This window comes from Phodopus roborovskii, unplaced genomic scaffold, assembly GCF_943737965.1.
Source record: "Phodopus roborovskii unplaced genomic scaffold, PHOROB, whole genome shotgun sequence".
NCBI lineage: Eukaryota > Metazoa > Chordata > Mammalia > Rodentia > Cricetidae > Phodopus > Phodopus roborovskii.
This window is the reverse complement of record NW_026125546.1, coordinates 4,620,053-4,640,359: the sequence shown is the minus strand read 5'-3', so window position 1 is coordinate 4,640,359 and position 20,307 is coordinate 4,620,053. Positions and strand designations below refer to the sequence as shown.

The following is a 20,307-nucleotide window of genomic DNA, read 5'->3' as shown; positions in this document are numbered from 1 at the left end:
TGTCTACAGTCCCATCTAACCTCTTCCTGCCCGGCTATTGGCCATTAGCCTTTTATTAATCCAATCAGAAGGCACCTTGGAAAAGACACATCTTCACAGGGTACAAAAAGACTATTCCATAACAGAGGCAAAATGTAGATAAAGAGAAACAGATTAAAATAAGGGCTAAGATAAATAAAGCCGAGCACATTCAAAACTAATAAAAAGTCTCTTGTGTCATGATTTGGGAGCTGGCTGGTGACCCTAAAGGAAAAGCCTCTTACAACCAAACGCATGTGTCTCACTCTCAAAGAGAGTATTACTGTGTTCAGTTTTGACGGTGGATATATCTATATAGAGATAAATAAGTATAGGTGATATATAGATACTGGCAAGGCTCATTAAATAAAGGCATTACTTGCAAAGCTGAGAATCTGCTTTCAATGTCCTGGACTCATATGGTGGAAGAGGTGAGAATTTCCTCCCACAACTTGTGTGACTTTTACAAGTGCACTGTGGCATGCACGCAGGAACACACACACACACACACACACATACACACACACCTTTCAAAATTATACATTGCACCCCTATGAAGATTATACCTGGAGTCATATTTGAGAATACATCTAATCCAATTTGGAGAGCTTATCCATTATAGGACAATACCTACCAATGTTACCTGAGAATTTTACAGGTAAGACCTCACAATGAGAAGCAACATTGTTTAGTGGCCAGCTGGGAACCTTGGATTGTTTGGATACTTCAAGTGAAAGGAAATTTTCCAGAATCTAAAAGTAATGTAGACAAAATCTTGGTGGGTAGATTTTAGTGGGCTTGCTTTCTTGATCTTCAGATAGATGGAAAAATAATAGAGACATCTAAGTCACCAGTCCAATATTCTTTAATGAAATTCCCTACCAGAATTTAATTGTTGGGCCTCCATAGTGGATCAATACTGACTGCTCAGGGAGGCACATCTCATTAGTTAGTACCTCTTGCTGAACCATGCAAACAACCGGCCAAAAAAATACTGAGGCTCTGACTGTGCCCCGCCTGTGTGCTTAGTTGTGTGTGATCAAGAACGGTCCCCATGAAATGGGGCACAGTTTAGTATTAGGAGCCTTGTGTAGTATGTACTGGGCCCTGGAGTCAAACTACATAGCACGCGCACTCTCACATGCTCACACACACACACACACACACACACACACACACACACACACACACCATAATCTCAAGAGGTTTTTATGATCAAACTTGGATTGTTAAACAGAAGTACTCAAAACTAAAAACTAAGATTTTTTTTTTAGAGTGAGAACTTTAGTATTATATAGTATTTTGTTTGGGGGGTGATTTTTAAGGTTTAACCAAGGGTTATTTTACAATAAGTGAATGTGTGTGTGTGTTTGAGTTGGCTATGTTTTGTTAATCTCAGTGTTGACCTTCACAGGCAGAGGAAAAATGTAAGACCAACTGCTTAAGAGTTGACTAATTGCAACAAATTTTGAAGGAAGCAGGAGGCTTCATTGGGTATCATTAAACTGTCAAGAACTATACATTACTCACCTAGACATACAAACAACATTGAGTGACAGGTGCTATTGTCTTCATTTTACAAGTAAGAGAGTAGGAGTCCAAAGGTAAAGTGATTTTCCAGATTGTTTAGTTCAAACGTATGACAGCCAGGTGTCAGGTACCAAATTTTCTTTCAAAACTGCATGCTCTTTTTTTTTTTTTTTTTTTTTTTTTTTTTTTTTTTTTCCCTTTTTTTTTTTTTTTTTTTTTTTTTTTTTACTACATTCCTCTACCCCTATAGTAAAATTTCCCCTCTCCCCTTTGAGGACCACAAAGTTGCCACTGCCACTCCTGTAAGCTCAAAGTGATATCTAAATGTCACAAGTTGGAAAGGCAGCTCTTCATGAGGAGAAACATAAGCATGAGTTCTGGGTGCAGGATAAAAAGCTCGGAGTCATCCTGAGCAACCTAGGTTGACTATTGCTGTTTATCAACATGCTAGTTGGAATTAGAAGTATGTGAGATGAAGCATCCCTGAGGAAAAAGTAGCTACATTTCAAGTGTTTCACAGACATTATCTAATACATTTCACATGTCCCTGTGAGCTACACAGCCCCACAGGAAAAGCCATCCTAATCTGTTTACAGACATTTGCAGATATACCACTGTACAACGGAAGGCCAGAGTACACCTAACAGCATCAGACTTCCCTGAGGCCTAGGGCGGTTTGAACATTTCAGCTGCAATGACTCCAAGTTAATTAGCCACCATTTTCTTTAACCCCCTCAATGAAAAAGTTACTACCATTTTGGTCAAGAGGCTGTGAAGTCAGGCAAGTCATTTAGAAATTTCTTCTCCAGATTCCAAAGTGGCCACACTCTGATCGACTCCAATGGCTATACTTCCTCTATCTTAGGAACAGTAGGAGCCAGTCCTGTTCACTCTCCCCAACTGACACCAGGCCTCTTAAGAAGAAGAGAACTATAAGTTCCCATACAGTTGAAACCAACTACTCCACATAAAGGAAAATTTTTCTTGGTCTGTGAGGGAGATTCGGGGCAAAGTAACTATTAGACCATCATGCCTTTCTTTCCTATTTGGAAACAAAACGAAACAAACTCACTGGTAGGAAAATGTGGATTTCATCTAAAAGATTGCCTGCAAGCTGCAAACAGCATAGATGCCCTTTGTGTCCTGGGTAGGGAAAGGGTGATAACTGAGGTAGAATTTCATACAGGGATCTTCATCAAGTACTGGGTGTTTTTCAGTGTTAGCATGCCTAAATGTAGACAACAATTCTTTTAATTCTTTTTTTTAAGTAATTTATTTTTGTTTTATGCACATTGGTGTTTTCCCTGAAGGCATGTCTGTATGAGGGTATCGGAGCCCCTGGAACAGGAGTTACAGACACCTGTGAGCTGCCTTGTGGGTGCTGAGAATTGAACCTGGTTCTCCTGAAAGAGCAAGCAGCCAATGCTCTTAACTGCTGAGCCATGTCTTCAGCCCCCTAATCTACAATTCTCAAAAACAATACTGTAAAAAGTTCTCCCAAGATCCTTCCCACACCAGTCATTTCTGTACCTGTGCTTTGTGAAGGATCCAGCCTCTCAAACCAGACACAGAAGCTACCCATGCATCTTCCTTTTCATCCAGATGCAACCCCATAGGCAAACTGGGTCCATTTTCCCTGTAAGCTCAGTCTTCACCATTTCCATGTTCTTTTTATCTGTTTTACTTCCATGCTGCCAAACCATTAGGACAAACTTAGGTCACCAGATAGATGTGCAGTTTTAGAAACACACAGATATTCGGCATTCCCTATACACTATATATGTAGCAGAAGGAAACGAGGAAAGAGTCAAAATAAATAGATAATAAAATAAATAAAAAAAGAGGAAAACAATGCTCAGATTAAGGTAGAAAGAAGCAGAGGCCTATAGGCAACCCTCAAGTATGACAATCTAATGGCAAATAGTAAATAGGTGAATATAGGGTGAATACCCAGAACATACATTAAATTTTTTTTTCATTGCCAACCAATGTGAGACACACTTGAAATTGGAGATGGGGAGACAGGCTGATCTCTAGGGCTATTGGGCTGCTAGCTTATCCCTACTTGCTGAATTCCAGGTCAGTAAGAAACCCTGCCTCAAGATACAAGATGGACAGCTCCTGAGGGACAACACTATGTTACATCCTGTGGCCTCCACATGCACATCGGACAAGTCATCAATTGAATCCCAGATGAGGTACAATTTGCAATTGTATGGGTAAGTCGTTTGCACTGCCACAAGTGGTACATAATTTGCAACAATGTGAAATAACACATCCATAATAAAAGGCTCTTTGTTGAACCTGATCATGTTCCATCTTCCATTGAAAATAGCGATGGTATTTTTATTAGTAAGTCTTTCACAAGTTTCCTTTTAATATAAAAAGAACTAATTGCTCGTGCTCGAACGCAAAAAATTGCAAGTTAAGGGAGTGATGAAGGTGAAGGCAAACACAGTAACTGATGGATGGCAAATGTGCTGGAGTGTTTCTTCCCTCCCAACAGACAGAACTGCTGGTGTCTCTATGGCTTAGACAGCACAGGCAAGGAAGGTAGTTGTTCTTATTGGCTTGGGTGTAGACAGAGTTTCTGCCCAGCCTGATCCAACAATCGTTAAGCCCCAAATAAATACCTAAATGCTTATAATGATTTTAAGCTGTTAGGCTCATAGCTCAGGTTTCTTATTGGCTAGCTCTCTCTTAATTATTAACCCATTTCTGTTAAACTATGTATTGCCATGAGGTTGTGGCTTACCTCCAGCATGTTACTCCTTCAGCATTCATGCATGCTAAAAGAGTAGAAAATCTGTTCACTTATGTTTTGGATGTTCATTTTCAAAATGTCTTAATTTTAATGACCTCATTATCAGTAGGGACTCTCATATCAAAGGGCTTCACATTTATAGTAGTATCCATCCCTAGCCATGAGTAGAGGTAAATTCTTATTTCAAGTAGTTTGATAGTTTCATTTTTGATGATTTCCTAAGAGTTTTTTTAGTTACATATACACATACACATATTCCTTTTTTGTTTGTTTGTTTGTTTGTTTTGTTTTGTTTTGTTTTTGGAGACAAGGTTTCTCTATATTGCTATGGAGCCTGTCCTGGAACTAGCTCTGTAGATCACGCTGGCCTCAAACTCACAGAGATCCACCTGCCTCTGCCTCCTGAGTGCTGGGACTAAAGGCGTGCATCACCAATGTCTTGGCTACACATACTGCTTTTTAAAAGATTATTTATTTGGATTTGTCTGTGTGTGCTTGCATGTGCCCACAGAGGCCAGGGAGGCTCTTGGATTCCCTAGAGCTGGAGTTACAGGAGGTTGTGACCTGCATGGCTACTGGAAACCAGCTTGTAGTTTTCTGGGAGCGTAGCAACCACTCTTAACTGCTGAGCCACCTCTCCAGCCCTTGGTTGACATATTAAGAGTGGCTTAAGTAAAACAGTAGACATATTTTATTTCTCTGGTGTTTTAATGAGCAACAACCAGGTGTGGAGATGCATGCCTATAACCCTATCCTCCAAGAGGCTGAGCTAATGGGTAACAAGCTTAGCGCAGCTCTTACTACATAGTGAGATTGAATCCACTCTCCCTACAGAAGGACCATAATGTGTTCCTCTCAGAAGTCTGATGGTTAAGAGAAAAGACTGTGCGGTTTAGTCAGGAATATCTGAAAATACGGAGCATTTGTCAAATGGGAAGAAGGACATTGGCACAGATAAAAGTGACATCTTTGGGAAAGGGGAGTAAGAAAATTTTCTTAGAGCAAGAATGGAAAAGACAAAAAAGAACAATTTGTTACCTTGTTTTCAAATAATAAACAGTTGCTAGAGACATCAGACGTTTCCTTCCCCTTCTCTCCTCATCTTTTCTCCCAACTCCTTAAAATGTTATTAGAAAGGAAGTAACCAGCTATGGATTAATAAACATTCTAGATACCTTAGGGTTAGGCAAATAAGCAGGAGACTTAATTCTGTGATTTTTAACATTCACCAAGTGATTCGAGAATTTACAAAAAGTATAATAACCCATTTATTAAGGGGCGCAAGGGAAACACAAAACTCACAAGTACAGAACAAAGAAGAAGGCCCTATGGATCCAGCCTCCGCTGATCCCTCATCGCCTATTTGACACTTGGTGCCTAACTATGTCAAGCACGAGCCAGAGCAAGAGCTCAAGACTGCCCCCGTTCTGTCCTCTAAAGAGGGTTTGTTGCAGACAAGGACTACCTCTGTTGGGACAGATAACCCAAGGTCCTAGGCAGAGAGACTACCCACTACAACCAAGAAAAGACATTTAACTAAAGGCACAGAAAGAAGATGGTGGGGTAGAGAACAGACTTGAGAATTGCTTAGCGGAAATGAAGGATAATGCAAACACTTGCATGGATAATTCAGTGGACACTGAAAAGATGAGGTGTATAGTTTATCTTGAGAGTAATGGGGACCCAACTAATGATGAAGTGATGCTGAGGTCATAGAAACCACAAGTAGCAACCTGACAATTGGCTCAAGTCTAGTGTTCTTAAGAAGGGATCAAACAAACCGACAACAAAAATCAGCACTATCGAGCAAAGAAAATGTGATGGACAGGTATCAAATGAGATAGAATGCTCAACAGTGTTGAAAGCTACATTAGCTGACTAGCTGACCAAACTTAACCATCGAGGTTTTGGAGAGGAGACAGATAGAAGATAGGAAATAGTAAGGCGGGACGGAGAGAGGATCTAAGCCTTTTTGGGGGATAGAGGAATGGAAGAGATGGGCGGTTACTGGTGATACTATGTTGTTTCTTGATCTTTCATATCAAGAAACTCCTGATTTTTATTGATAGTTAGATAAAAGTTTCATTCCTAGCTATTTCCAATATTTCACAAAGCCTTCTGGAAATTGTAATTAAGTACACCGTCAGGTTTCTTTTTTTATTTTTGGTAGGCATTATAACAACCTTGGGGGGCTAACACTGGTTATTGAAGATGGATCAGAAATTCTAATCTGCTGCTGCTGACATCACAGAATTGTCTAGGATGTGATTGGCAGGCCACATATTGTTAGCCTAGCTATCTGGTTGTTGCCATATCTGATTCAATTCTGGCAGCATGTGATCATCCTCAGATCAGAAGAAAGACAACCAAAATTAAGCGACCATTTGCAGGGAGTGTTTGTACACTTACATAACTTTATTGCTTATTAGCATTATACCTATGACAGTGATGTATGTGATTTCATTTAAGCGACAAGAATCTTTCATGATATGATGCACGTGGCTGGAAACATAATTTAAAAAATCCTTCAATGGAGAATGGGAATGACTCGACAGGATCTGTAAGACCCTTCTTTCTAATGTTCTAGAATGTTGAGAGGGGCCTATAAGCACAAGCTTGAGAATGGCAAAGTTGTAAAGAACACTTGAGAATGCCTCCAACTTAACTGACTCATGTTAACCATAATGTCAATAGCCATTCTGGTCTGCAAGGCATCTTGAGACCAAATATACACATTCAAAGGACACGGTGTGTTGGTTTTATTGATAACCACAAAACATTAACCAAGTTTTAGGAGCTAGGATTGTCACAGGCTTCCAATCTGCCACCTTGGCTTGCCTTTGTGTAAACAGAAAGGAGAATGGGACTTTTATACTTTTTTATATTAACTTAGGCCTCAAGGACCTTCTATGCTGGGCTGTGTCTATCTACACCCACTGCAACTGGACTAACAGGAGATTAAAAGGCAATCAAGCCAAGACAGATGAGTAGTAAAGAGTGAAGAAGGTTCCCCTTTCTCTTGGGTCCAGTGTTCTGGGACTCACAGCAACCCCAACACCTGGCCAGCATCTTAACTTCAGAGGAACTGGCCGGACTGGTCGTGGGTGGCCTCCCTTTGAGCCCCCACGACTCTGGGCGGGCACGGGGAGTAGTAAGTTCAGAAAAGGGTGTGATAGGGCAGCGGGGAGTGTACTTTCTTCCGGAACAGCCGTTCTAGTGCCCCAACCTGGGCTCAGGTGGCTGCCAGTCCACCTGGAGACAAGCCTAGAGCCGACATCTGGACCGGGCTGCAAGCCCTGGCCCTCTCCCCACACCCCCATGTCCGTGCAGCCGCCGCCGCCGTCCGCCGCCGCCCGCGACCCGGTGACCCCGGAGGCCCGTGTGGGCCCGGTGACCCCGGAGCCCCGGGCATCCGGACCCCCCTCACAGGCGCAGCCGCTATTAAGGCAGGAGGCTACCGGGGAGGAGGAAGGGGAGGAGACAGGCGGCCGGGGCGCCAGGGGCACCGGCACGGCGGAGCAGCGGCGGCGGGGCTGGGGGGAGGCCGACCAGGGCCCGGGCAAGGCCGGCGGCACCGAGGCCGCGGGCTCGGGCTCCCCGGCCGACGGCGCGGGCGACGGGCAAGGGAGCTGGCGGCCGCCTCTCGGCCGGCTGCTGCTCCTGCCGCCCCAGTGCTGCCCCTGCGCGGCGCCCCTTCCCCGCTCCGCCGCGCACTGTTGTCATGGAGGAACCAAGATGGCGGCTCTGGCCTACACCCTGGGCAAGCGGGAGATCAACCACTACTTCAGCGTGAGGAGCGCCAAGGTGCTGGCGCTGGTGGCCGTGCTGCTGCTCGCCGCGTGCCACCTCGCGTCCCGCCGCTACCGAGGTGAGCGGGCCCAACCCCCGGCCCGGGCCGGCCGGGGGGAGGCGGCGCCGCGGCCCCGAGCGCGGGAGGCCGCCCCCCGCCGCAGCACGCCCGCGCGCCCGCGGCCTCCGGCGGCCCCGCGGCGCCCCACGTGCCCCGGCCGACCCCTGCGGGCCGGGCCGTGCGGCCCTCGAGCCCCAGCTGCCCGCCCTCGGGGCCTCCCCGCCTGCTCGAGCGGGGCCCTGGAGCCGCGCCCGGCCCGCGCTCGCAGGCAGGGGAGGCCCCCGGGGGCGGCGGGCGGCACCGCCTCCTGGACGCCGGGGTCGCACACCCTGCGCCCGAGGGGGCTGCCTTGTCCCCCGCGCCCCCAGGGCCCCGCGTTGGGACAGCAGCTGGGGCCGTCCTGATTGTCCTTGCCCGAAGGAAGGACTGCTGTGGCTCAAGATGCCCAGTGGCCCACCTCCCTCCCATGGAGGAGGTGCACAAGCCCCCAACCCCGCCAAGACTTTCGTACACTTTTCAAGAGTTTGGGTTGTACACTTTTTTTTTTTAAATTTTTTTTTTTTTTACGAATAAAGGCACTGAGGCAAGGATTTTGGTTTGTTTGTTTGTTTGAAGAAGTTAGGAGGTGACAGACATGGGCAGTCTGTCAAAGCCAAGTAGCACGCCTTTTGAAAGCAGGCCTTGGGTATGGGTTTAGATACTGGTGGCAAAAAAGGGAACTGTGACCCCGTCTCAGAAGGGATTATCCTTCAGCTATCAAGAGATATTTGCTTGTCTTTTTGATTGACTTTTACCCCCGGCCCCCTGCTCTTTACAAAAAATGCCACTGACAGGTGGAGGGAAATTATAATGATAGGATCTTTTATTTTTTGACCCTTGCTACCGCCAGAGCCATTATCTGGACAGCTGTTGGTGACTGAGATAATTAGTGAAGTGTGTTCGGTGCACATTAGCGCTGGGCCCACTTTGGCCAAATCTGCAGTCACCAGGGTGCTAGAATCTGAGCTGTCTTCCCATTTTAGGCAATCAGAGGCCATTTGCCTCCAACTTGATGGTTCGTTTTGGCCCACTCTTGAGTTTTCCAGGTCCTGTCCTTTAGTACCATAATTGTCTGCTATCTTATAACTATGTTAAATTGAACTAAAAAGATAGGTTCCTTATATCCTTGTGGCCACTGTCTTCCAGTCCTCTACAGAGTCATAGCTGATGACTGGGCCAAGCCGTGGTTCATCCATAGCTTCCATCAAGAAAGCCTACATTTTTCATGTAGAAAAATAGCTGTGCTGGTGTTCTGACTTTTGATAACCTGAAGAAAGTGTTCATTTTACATAAGATCAATCAATTTACGCTAGTTTGGTATGAGAGGACCATAATCTAACTCAAGTTTGTGTTTGTGTTGTCAATAGAACTAACGTTTAGTACTAATGCTGTTGTCCTAAATGTAAACTTCTGGCCTGCTCACTTTGTGTGTGTGTGTGCCTGTTGGCTTTTGATAACTTGGAGTACTGATTTTTAAATTTAGATTGTACATAGCATCTTATCAAGCTCTGTCATCAGCAGCGAAAATGGAATGTCAGATGGGCCCTTATGAGTCAGTTTAGCAATCTCAGATTATAAGCCTCCTCCGGAATCGAGTCATCCTTTCCAAAGGTACTTCAGTGCCTTGCGTTTGAAGCAGTACACCTGGCATGTGTACTTGCCCAGATCAAATATCAAGAACTTGAACCAGAGTCTGTCCGAGGAAAATAAACATCTTACCAGGAACATTTTAGCCATCTGTATGTCTTGGCCGTGTCAAACCGTGTAGTGCAGTGCCGTTCAAGATAAACTTGTACTCAGAATCACACAGAAATCAAGTGTAGAACAACAAAGGACTCTGTTTTAGATTAATGGTAGACATTAGGACCTTAGGTGTGTGAGTGTGAACATGCATCAAGCAAGGTAGAATGAGTTTTACCACACACACCCTACACCTCTTGTTTTGAAAATTACTCAACAAGAAGAATTATACATTTTGGAAAGTAAAGCTTCCCAATTCTGTGCATTAAATTGAGCACTTACTGGATGTAGGCAGTGTTTAATGGTTTTACATACTTCATTTCGTCTTTACAGCCTCTGTGAGGTACAGTATTTCATCTCCCCCTCTTTAACATTTCTGTAATCAAGAAGTGTCTTTAAAACTTTGATTGCATGTCAAAGTTTAATTGGTAACATTTTTTCCCCTGCTATGAAAAAATAATGATGTGTCTTAAATTCAGTGAATTAGAGAATTATTTACATTTTAAAGATGAAGCAAGAGAGGTTAAGTAAATTGCCTAAGAATACAGGGCTAGTCAATGGTTGAGCTATGATTTAGGACCAGTTAGTGTGCCTGGTGCCATTATATTATAGTCTGCCTTTCTTAAGGCTTGGTGGAAGGTATATGGAAGATGAAGTTAATTTAAGATACTAATGCTAGATAATTTAGAAGTACTAATTTTACTACCAGTAAAGAGTTTTCCCCTTGTTCTTCTTCTGACCAAGTGATAAGTTTCTAGAAGTTGCATGTACTTCAAAAAGGCTTGCTTTTGTTACCTAGTTCCCCCTCATTCTTCCTCATCTTTAAGCTCACAGTGTAAAAGCACTTTAGCTTTTTCTGCTTTTCTCTGCCTGCAACATCCCCTCTTCCCTTGAATGAAAATCCTCAGGGCTTTTTTCCAATGGGTGACTCAAATGTTACCTTCACAGAAGTAGGTCTGCCAAAACAACTTGTACATACTTACCATGTTGTACTTGTAAGAATTGATATTGTCCTCTTTCACACACACAATGTGAGCTTCCAAGTGTATCTTAACTATTGTTGTATAGCCAGCGCCTAACACACAGTAGGCGCTCCATAAATACTTATTGGGTGAGTAAATATACAAAACTTTTTCCCTCCTATTTTTCTATCTGCATTTGATTCTGTTGTAGTTCTAAGTGAATTTTGTGCTCTAATCCCAGTTTTAGGAAGCTGATTTTTTTTAATTATTAATGTATCATATGATGTCAGAATGAGTTTTAAGATACATTCTTGAAAATTTCCATTAAGAGTGATAATATATATATATATATATATATATATATATATATATATATATATATATATTATATGATTCCTGACCAGAGGCTGGTATCTAAACCCTTAAGGGAAATTTTAAAGTGGTAGAGTTAACATGCTTCAAATGTCTGAAGTTTTTGAAATTGATTTTCTTTCATTCACCAAGCATATGAAATGTCAATGTTAAATATCCCCCTGCCTCTGCTCGCAAATGTTAGGATTGCTGAATCTTAGACCTATTCTTCCATTGAACATACTGTTTGTATGCTGTATGATCTGGCTCTTTCATAGTTGGTAGCAGACAACACTATTGCTGGGTGACTCAAGTGTCTAGTGGTATTTTGTTCAAAGGAAATGCAACTTGTAATTTATGAATTTAGTTGTTACTTGTGTGTCTTCAGTTTCCTGGTTTGCTTGTTCTTGCTTCCCTTTCTATTGTTGAAAAAAAGTCATGCATACAAATCTATAGCCACAAACCAGAAACATTATACCAAGTATAACAGAATAAGGATAAAGATAACCTTTCATCTTAGATAATTTGAATATTGGAGCCAGCTCTTTTGGAATTGTCTTTTAAAAGTTATATTCCTACTTTGATTTCTTTGAGTACTTTGCAGTTCAAGTTGGTTATATTAAAGTAACTATCAGATTTATATTAGACAATTGAAAATAGTAACTAGACTCCTTTTATTTTGTTTTTGTTATAGCTGAACGGGATTGTATATTGGGTACATAATAAACAGTGTGGTAATTATCTTATTTTAACAACCAGGTATACATTTATTGATTTGCTCTGAAAGCATTTCCTTTCTAAGAAAAGAGAATGTGCTTTAGAGAATATGGAGTTTTAGAGGATGTTGTAAATCAATGTTAACTTATTTTTAATTAGATTATAGTAGTACTTATTCATGTTGGCTAAATATGAAAAGGCTACTCTTCCATATTAAGCAAGGTCATCACCAACTACCTTTCTCTGGCACGTGAAAGAAGTTTGTTTTCTGAGAGACCATTTGTTTCTTAAATATTGTGTAGATCTTGGTTACTAATCGCTTCAAGTCCCCTTTGCTATAGGATTTTTCTAAAATGGGTTCAGCACATTAGAACTGTAGCTTTCGGTAGATAACCTGAGGATCCAAATGTGGTCAGTAGTACCAAGAATGAAAATAGCTCTGCATGTCAAGCATTTCTGGTGAAGAAATGACTATTTTAAGCTATAGGCATGGTGCCTTCATCACCACACATGGAGACAGTGAGGGCTGATCAAAAAGAATGTTTTTCTTTAGGCTTTTATTTAGAAAATAAAAGAATAGGAATCGCCTACAGGTTTGATACCTTGGTTTTGCAGCTTACGTTTCTTAAAAAAAGAAAAAAAAAAAGTTGCTACTAACTCAAAACTTGGTTTTATATGTATATCTGAAAAGGTAGAAATGCAATGAATACCAGAATTTCGTTCTCATTTTAAACATACTCTAATTCATAATAGTTTTAATGTGGGACCATCACAAAAGAAAACTCGCAGAAGGACCATTTTTAGGAAAATCACTTAATTGTGTTTTTTCTGTAACCCTTCCTTTACTCATCTTTTGTTATCTGTATGCTTTAATTTTGTTTTTTGGAAGTAGAATTAGATTTTAAAAATTGGAAAGTATTGAGAACTATTTATAGTTAGACATGGCCTATTAAAATCTGTGAAATAAAAAAAAAAGAATGTTTAAGGTACATTTATAACTACGAAAATGTAACCATCAGTACCCTGCTTTGGTTACACCGTTTTCACCAGCAAGACAGTGCGGTGATGGGGATTTCCCCTTCTGTTTGTTTGGGCCATCGGAGCAGCAGCACTCTTGTGTTGACCCATTCATCCTTCTAGTGTGTGGAATGGCTGTCCAGACAGATAAAATAACTAGGCGGAGAAAAAAAGGTGTGAGCGTGAGGCTGTAGTGCAGTGGTGGGCTGCTCCTGAGTCATGAAGGGGACCCTGGCTTGGATCCGGCACCCAGGTAAACAGCAACAGCAACCACCTTTGAGTTCCTTGAGTCTTACCTTGAATGCCTCAGTACTGGGTGCTTGGCAGTTCTGCAGTGTTCCTTTTATTAGACCCCTTAGCCTGACCTAAAGTAATTATAAACCAAATTTAGCTTGCTGTTAAAACTGTTAATAAGGAACACGAGATTAACTTAAACTTCTTTTTTGCACTAATCCGCAGTTAATGCAAGTATCTCCCCTTTCATCCTTTTGGTTCCGTGTATTTGGCTAAGGTGAAATAAAATGGCTGAAGGGTGTAGCGTGGCTCGCACAGAGCCAGCGGGATTCCCTAGCTAGCAGCTCTAAAACCAGGTTTAAAAACCAGGTTTCAAGATACGCTAATGCATACATGTTGTTGTAAAGGGGATACTGCCCAAATCTTTCTTTTAGTCCTTAGCTTTTATTTTCCTCAATCAGAAATAAGATTGATAAAATGCCATAAAAGGCTTGTTTCATATTGAGATGGTATCTGAGGAAAGAAAGTGGAACTAGAAGGAACTGCCATGGCCACAGCGTTTAGGGGTTAGAAGTCCCTTACAGTCATCAGAGAGGCGCCCACCTGCAGATGGGAGTAATGCAGAGACCCGCAGCCAGACATTGTGCAGAGTCTAAATTGGAGGTCTCCATCTCCATCAGGCAGCCCCTTAGAAGAGAGGAGGAAAGGCTAGAGGCGCAGAGGGGATGGAGGACACCAGGAGAACATGACCACTGAATCAGCTAAGCCGGGTCACATGGCCTCAAAGACCTAAGCAGCAAGCATGGGGCCTGCGTGGGTCTGTAGCAGGTCCTCTGCGTATATGGCATGGCTGTTTAGCTTGATATTCTTGTAGGACTCCTATCGATGGGAGTGGGTGTGTCTCTGACCTGCTTGCCTGCTCTTGGGACCCTTTTGCTCCGAGTGAGTTGCCTTGTCCAGCCTCCATGTGAGGGCTTTGGGGTTGTCTTACTGCATTTTGTTTCGTCCGCTTTGGCTGTCGTCTCATGGACGTTTGCTCTTTTCTGAAGATCTGGGGAGGAGGGACGTGATGGGGGAGCTAGTAAGAGTGGAGGGAGGGGAACTGTGCTTGGGATGTATTATATGAGAGAAGAATTTATTTTTCAATTAGAGAAGTAATGAGTCCCTCCCAGGGTAACGTGTTTAGAGGACGAGTGGCCCTTTTCCTCCAGTGTGCTAGCGTGTTGATGTGGGCCATGCTTCCCACGAAAGCTTTTGTGGGATTGGAAGATATAAGGAAGTCTAGAAAACTTTACGTCCTAATTTCAAGGACACGGAATAAGACCAGGATTAACAAAATATAAAAAATATAAACTAATGTTTACAACACCATGGTGTTTTACTGTTATAGGCAATGATTCGTGTGAATACCTTCTCTCAAGTGGCAGATTTCTTGGAGAAAAAGTGTGGCAACCTCACAGTTGTATGATGCATAAATACAAAATGAGGTAAAAATGTGTTCATTTTGCTATTTCTCCTCCTAGCATAAGTCTTGATATGTAGTGAGAGGCAGAAGTAGGTTCAGTACTTTTCTGTGCAAAAGATGGTGGTGGAGCTGGACTTCCTGACAGTAAGCTGGGCTGGGCTGGCCTGGCTGGCCTGGAGCTGATTCCAAGTATGATTGCTGCCCCAAAGCGTTAGAGGAAGGGCTTTGACCAAACAGCCTTATCTCAGGTAAGAGGTAATGAAGGCGGAATGTGCAAGAAACAGACGTGTTCTGTAACCTGGATCCCTGAGCCCTGAAGCCTGGATAATGGGATAAAGGCCAGTACAGATGGGGCACTTCTCTGACGTTAATGCATGGGGTCTTACTTTTGAGTTAGCTGGTAATGAGGGCATAGGCCAGTAAGTTAAACACACCTGGCCACCTAATTCTAAAGCTGTGTGATTGGCTGTCTAGCAGTATGAACTGATTTTCTGTTTGACTTGTTTTCTTTCTTTCTTTTTCTGTATTAAGCCATGTTGTTTTAATTTCAATTACGTTGACTATTTTAATTAATGTTTCTTTCTCAATTTCAGTGAAGCTAAGAATTGCCTTGTAGATAAGCACATTGCATTTATCGGAGATTCCAGGATCCGTCAATTATTTTATTCTTTTGTAAAAATCATTAACCCCCAGTTTAAAGAAGAAGGAAATAAGGTAACCCTCCCACTCCACCTCGTCCTGTCCCTTCCCCCCATGCTGGTTCAGACACTAATCAAGAGGGCATCCACAGAAGGAGCGTGTGGACCGATAGTGGAAAGATGAACCTTTTCGTTTGATTTTGGGAAAAGCGAAGTGATGCAGAGAGACTTTGCTGTAATAGAGAGCTTGGGAAGAGACATGGCGGGTTAGATCGTGTCAAGACTGTATTCGCTTAGACTTTCCATTCACAAGAATCAGTTCTTCTCATGGAAAAACTTAGGAAAACTCTTGGAAAGAAGACGAGGAGAAAGTACCCCAACCCTTGCTAGTACCCCAACACATTTCAGTTTTTGTTCTTGACATAAATATATTGTGGTCTTTCTTTCAGTGGGTGTATTAATACCTTGCTTTCCCCCAGTGCTTACCATAGTCCACTATACTATTGTGTGATCCACTTAAGGATGTTCTTAGTGGCTACATATAATCCAGTATCTGTACCTACCATTTTTTTTTTTTTTTTTTTTAGTTTTTCTGCTTTTTAAAAAAAGTGTAGTGTAGGACTCCTGCAGTGCAAATATAGAGTGAAAGAACATAAATACTTGATGTTATTTATTTCTTGCTCCATGGCTTCAGTGTATACTGCGGTCCCAGTGAACTCTGGCATCCTGCCCTCAGCAACAAGCCTGTCACTGGCATGGAGCTTGGAACACAGACAGTAGTGTGCAAACCACTGTTCCTTTGATGAGGGCCTTCTCATTTTCAAAAAGTATACCTTGCTGGGAGCACTAACAACGATTAATATTTCTCCATATGCTAATTAGTTAATTTGTGGGGAGTGACCTATCTCATTATATCCTTCTATTTATATGTCTTTCTAGCCTGTCTTCAAACAGTGTGTGATTACAGATAGGAAATGGCAGAGGGCGGAGAGAGGAGGCTCAGAGTGCAGAAACAGAACTGTAGGAGTAGCTCTGAGTTTACGATGAAACTCTGTCTGTCCCGTGAACTGTCCTAGTAGTGTGCAGCTGAGAAGTTGGGTGCTTGTTTGGTGCTTCTTAACATAGAGTTTATTAATATTTACACACACACACAGAATTTTGATTTCAAAGAAGCAGTTTAATATTTATAGGTTTAGAATTCCTTCTGGAAATTAGTATGACTTTGTCAATTGTTAGTTGAGAAAACTACAATGACTTAGTCCACAACTATATATATGAAATGTTTTAATTCCTAGTTGAATACTTACATTTCCAGCACTTTTTAAATAATTTTTTTATTTAAATTAGAAACAAGCTTGTTTTACATATCAGTCCCAGTTCCCTCACCTTCCCATCATCCTCCCCTGTTCCCACTAACCCTAATCCCATCCTCTTTCTGATCCCCAGAGAGAGTGAGACCCTCCATGAGGGATCTTCAAAGTCTGTCATATGATTTGGACCAGGGCCCAGGTCCTCTCCATGTGTCTAGGCTGAGAGAGTATCCCTCTATGTGGAATGGGCTCCCAAAGTCCATACCTATACTAGGGATAAATACTGATCCACTACCAGAGGCCCCATAGACTGCCCAGTCCTCCTAACTAACACCATATTCAGGGAGTCTGGGTCAGTCCTATGCTGGTTTCCCAGCTATCAGACGAGTCCATGAACTCCCCCTTGTTCAAATAAGCTGTTTCTATGGGTTTCTCCAACCCGGTCTTGACCCCTTTGCTTATCATTCCTCCCTCTCTACAACTGGATTCCAAGAGTTTGGCTCAGTGTTTAGCTGTGGATGTCTGCTTCTGCTTCCATCAGCTCCTAGATGAAGGCTCTAGGATGGAAAATAAAGTAGTCATCAATCTCATTATTGTGGAAGGGTATTTAAGGTAGCCTCTCCACTATTGCTTAGATTGTTAGTTGGAGTCATCCTTGTAGATCTCTGGACATTTCCCTAGTGCCATATTTCTCTTTAGACCTATAATGGCTCCCTCTATTATGGTATCTCTTTTCTTGCTCTCCTCTATTCTTCCCCCGACTCAATCTTCCTGCTCCCTCATGCCTACCTCTGCCCTCCTCTTCTCCCTAACTCCCTCCCCTCCCCCAGTTCTCCCACTTTGCTTGGGAGATCTTGTCCCTTTCCTTTTCTCCAGGGGACCATGTATGTTTCTCTGAGGGTCCTCCTTATTTCCTAGCTTTTCTGGCAGTGTAAGTTTCTAGCATTTTTTAAAGGATACACACCTGTCTTGCAAATTATCAAGCAAGATACATTTTAACTTAAATACATTTTTAAAAGAAATAAGAAAAGACAGCATATCTTAGTTTTAAAGATACAAATACAATGAAACAACTCATTCCAACTGCTGATCAAACATTTTCCAGATTATATTTCATAAATTCTTTATTCTCACACACCATGGAAGCAGATATTGCCTATCGTGCTTTTGTTGGTATTGATAGAATTAAGAGGTGTAAATTCTAAACATAGCAAAGAAATAATTAAGCAAAGAACACTCCCCCAAGTCTGGTGCCAAGTTTGTATTTTACACACACACACACACACACACACACACTTACATATATACCAATATACAACATTTACATAAATATATCATTTATGTGTATATGTGAAAATATGTTTTAGGAAGTTTTGGTTTGTTGTTTTTATCTGTGTAATAGCCCAGGCTCTCCTGGAATTTGCTGTGTAGACCAGGCTGGTCTTGAACTCACAGAAATTTTTCTGCCTCTGCCTCTGCCTTCCAAGTGCTGGGATTAAAGGTGTGCAACACCACTGCCCAGTTTTTACGAAGATTGTGATTACATTAAAAAAAATTCACATGTACAGAAGGTAGAAACCAAACAAGATGGTCAACTATTTTAAATAAAATAAATGTTACTAACCCCTAAATTTAAGCTAAGCACAGATTTCTAGATTTCGTTTGAAAAGAGCAGTTTTTAGGAATGTGTACCTAAAATAAAGAACAAGAAGGTTTTAGTTACAGGAAGAGTAGTCAGTAAATGCCTGCTGAAGAAAAGTAAGCTGTATTTAAACAAGACAAAATAAATATTGGGGCAAGAGCATTATCAACACAGAAAGCTGCTTTCTGATGACAAATGGTTAAATCACTGAGAAGATTTAAAAATTGTGATGGTCATTAAGTTAGTCTTAAAATTAAATTTAGCAAAGATTAATGTAACAAGAAGTTGACAAATTATAATGGAAAATTTTCCCATTACTCTCAGTGGAAAACGGACAAGCAAATAAAACTAGCAAACATTGCTGACCTGTGGACTTTCTTGACTTTGCAGCTTTGTAGCTTAACAACAATGTAGAGGGTCACTATGGAGAGTCTGTTGGATCACACTTGGAATGTGTTTGTTTTTTTACTCACGTATTACTCCATTAATAAACATGTCTCAGTTGTGTCAGAAATTTGGTGTTATTCTGTCTCTTTTAGGCAATTTATGTTGGAGTTTAACTTGATAACAGTTTTAGAAGCCTACAGTAAATTTCTTAATGGTAAATTGTTAGACACATCTTCATTAAAATCAGGAGAAAATCAATGATGTTCATTATTGCTGCTTCTCTTCAACATTTTATTAGGCGGTCTAGTTCAAAAAAAAAATATAAGGTTTGGAGAGAAGGCAAACCAGGAATGGTACATTTGTCTTCTTGGACAAAGGAAGAGTAGCTGATGATAAGATGGGTATATAAACATTATATGCACAACTCAAATAAAGGTGTTAAAATTCACTTACAGTCTACATAGCAGTAATATGGAGCTAAAATTTGAAAAGTTATACCATATGAACTAGCAAAAAGAAAAAGGCCAACCAGTAAATATGTTATATCTGTATGCCTAAGAACTGCATAAAACCTTGCAGAAAGACAGTTTAAAATGCTATAACTTACTGGACATCATGGTTCATGCCTTTAATCCCAGTGCTTGGGAGGCAGAAGCAGGCGGATCTCTATGAGTTTGAATCCAGCCTCGTCTACACAGTGAGTTCCAGGACAGCCAAGACTGTTACACAGAAAACCCTGTTTTAAAAAACAGAAACATAAAAAGTATGACTCAGTGGTAGATATGTCCTTGGTGAAATGACTCAGCATGTAGAGATGTCAGAGTTATAACCAGATTGATCTATAGGTTCAACATAATTCCAGTAAATTCCTAACCAAATTTGTTATGGAACTGCTGGATTGATTTTACATTTTTATTTTATTTTTTTTAAGGAAGGCCAGACACACTATCAGCAACTCCAGCAAATCTTCAGAATTAGGAATTGGGATCTGTTCTTTAATGTAAAGATTTATCTTAACTGTAGTAATAAAGATAATGCTATAATGGAGTAGAACTAAACAAAGAAACCAGATGATACAATAGAGACATGACACATGCATATAAAGAGATAATAAGTAGCTACCCCTCCTCCGCACACGTGCACATGCACGCGCGAGCACACACACACACACACACACACACTTAAGCTCACTGTACACACACATGTATTACTGAAGAGTCCTGGATAAAGAAAAGTCTGTTTAATTAACTTTGCTGAAGCACCTGCGTAGGAAAAACTGAAATTAGATCCCTACCTCGTACCATTAAATAAAATAATTTCTAAGTGAATTTGGAATGGGCAGCACATTGAAACGTCTTGGAAAAAATAATAAGAGGATATCTTTATTATCTCAATGTAGGGGAAAGCTCTATACATAAAAAAACAAAATGCTCACTGGGGAGATAGCAAGATGATGAATTTATACACTAATGTTTCTCTGCTGTCTTTTCCCTATGACAGCATGAAAACATTCCTTTTCAAGACAAGACTGCATCAGTTAAAGTGGTAAGTTCATTTTACGACTTGGTCAAATGTTGAAGCTATATTCAAAGGGAAATTTATTTGGAAATCAGCTGATACTCTGTACATTTTATCTGCAGTGT

General features: G+C 41.4%; 1 protein-coding gene across 2 annotated transcripts in view; it reads left to right on the top strand.

Moving 5' to 3' along the window:
• The first annotated feature begins 7,499 nt into the window (after nt 1-7,499).
• The window catches only part of Casd1 (CAS1 domain containing 1), a 42,403-nt gene continuing 29,595 nt past the window's right edge, over nt 7,500-20,307 (top strand). The window contains exons 1-4 of one of the 2 annotated variants that reach the window (XM_051177176.1): nt 7,500-8,180; nt 14,613-14,709; nt 15,281-15,401; nt 20,165-20,209. In XM_051177176.1, the coding sequence (XP_051033133.1) occupies nt 7,631-8,180; nt 14,613-14,709; nt 15,281-15,401; nt 20,165-20,209 (813 nt within the window). In that variant the 5' untranslated portion in view covers nt 7,500-7,630. The remainder of the gene's footprint in view (nt 8,181-14,612; nt 14,710-15,280; nt 15,402-20,164; nt 20,210-20,307) is intronic. The other variant, XM_051177175.1, reaches the window with a different exon arrangement.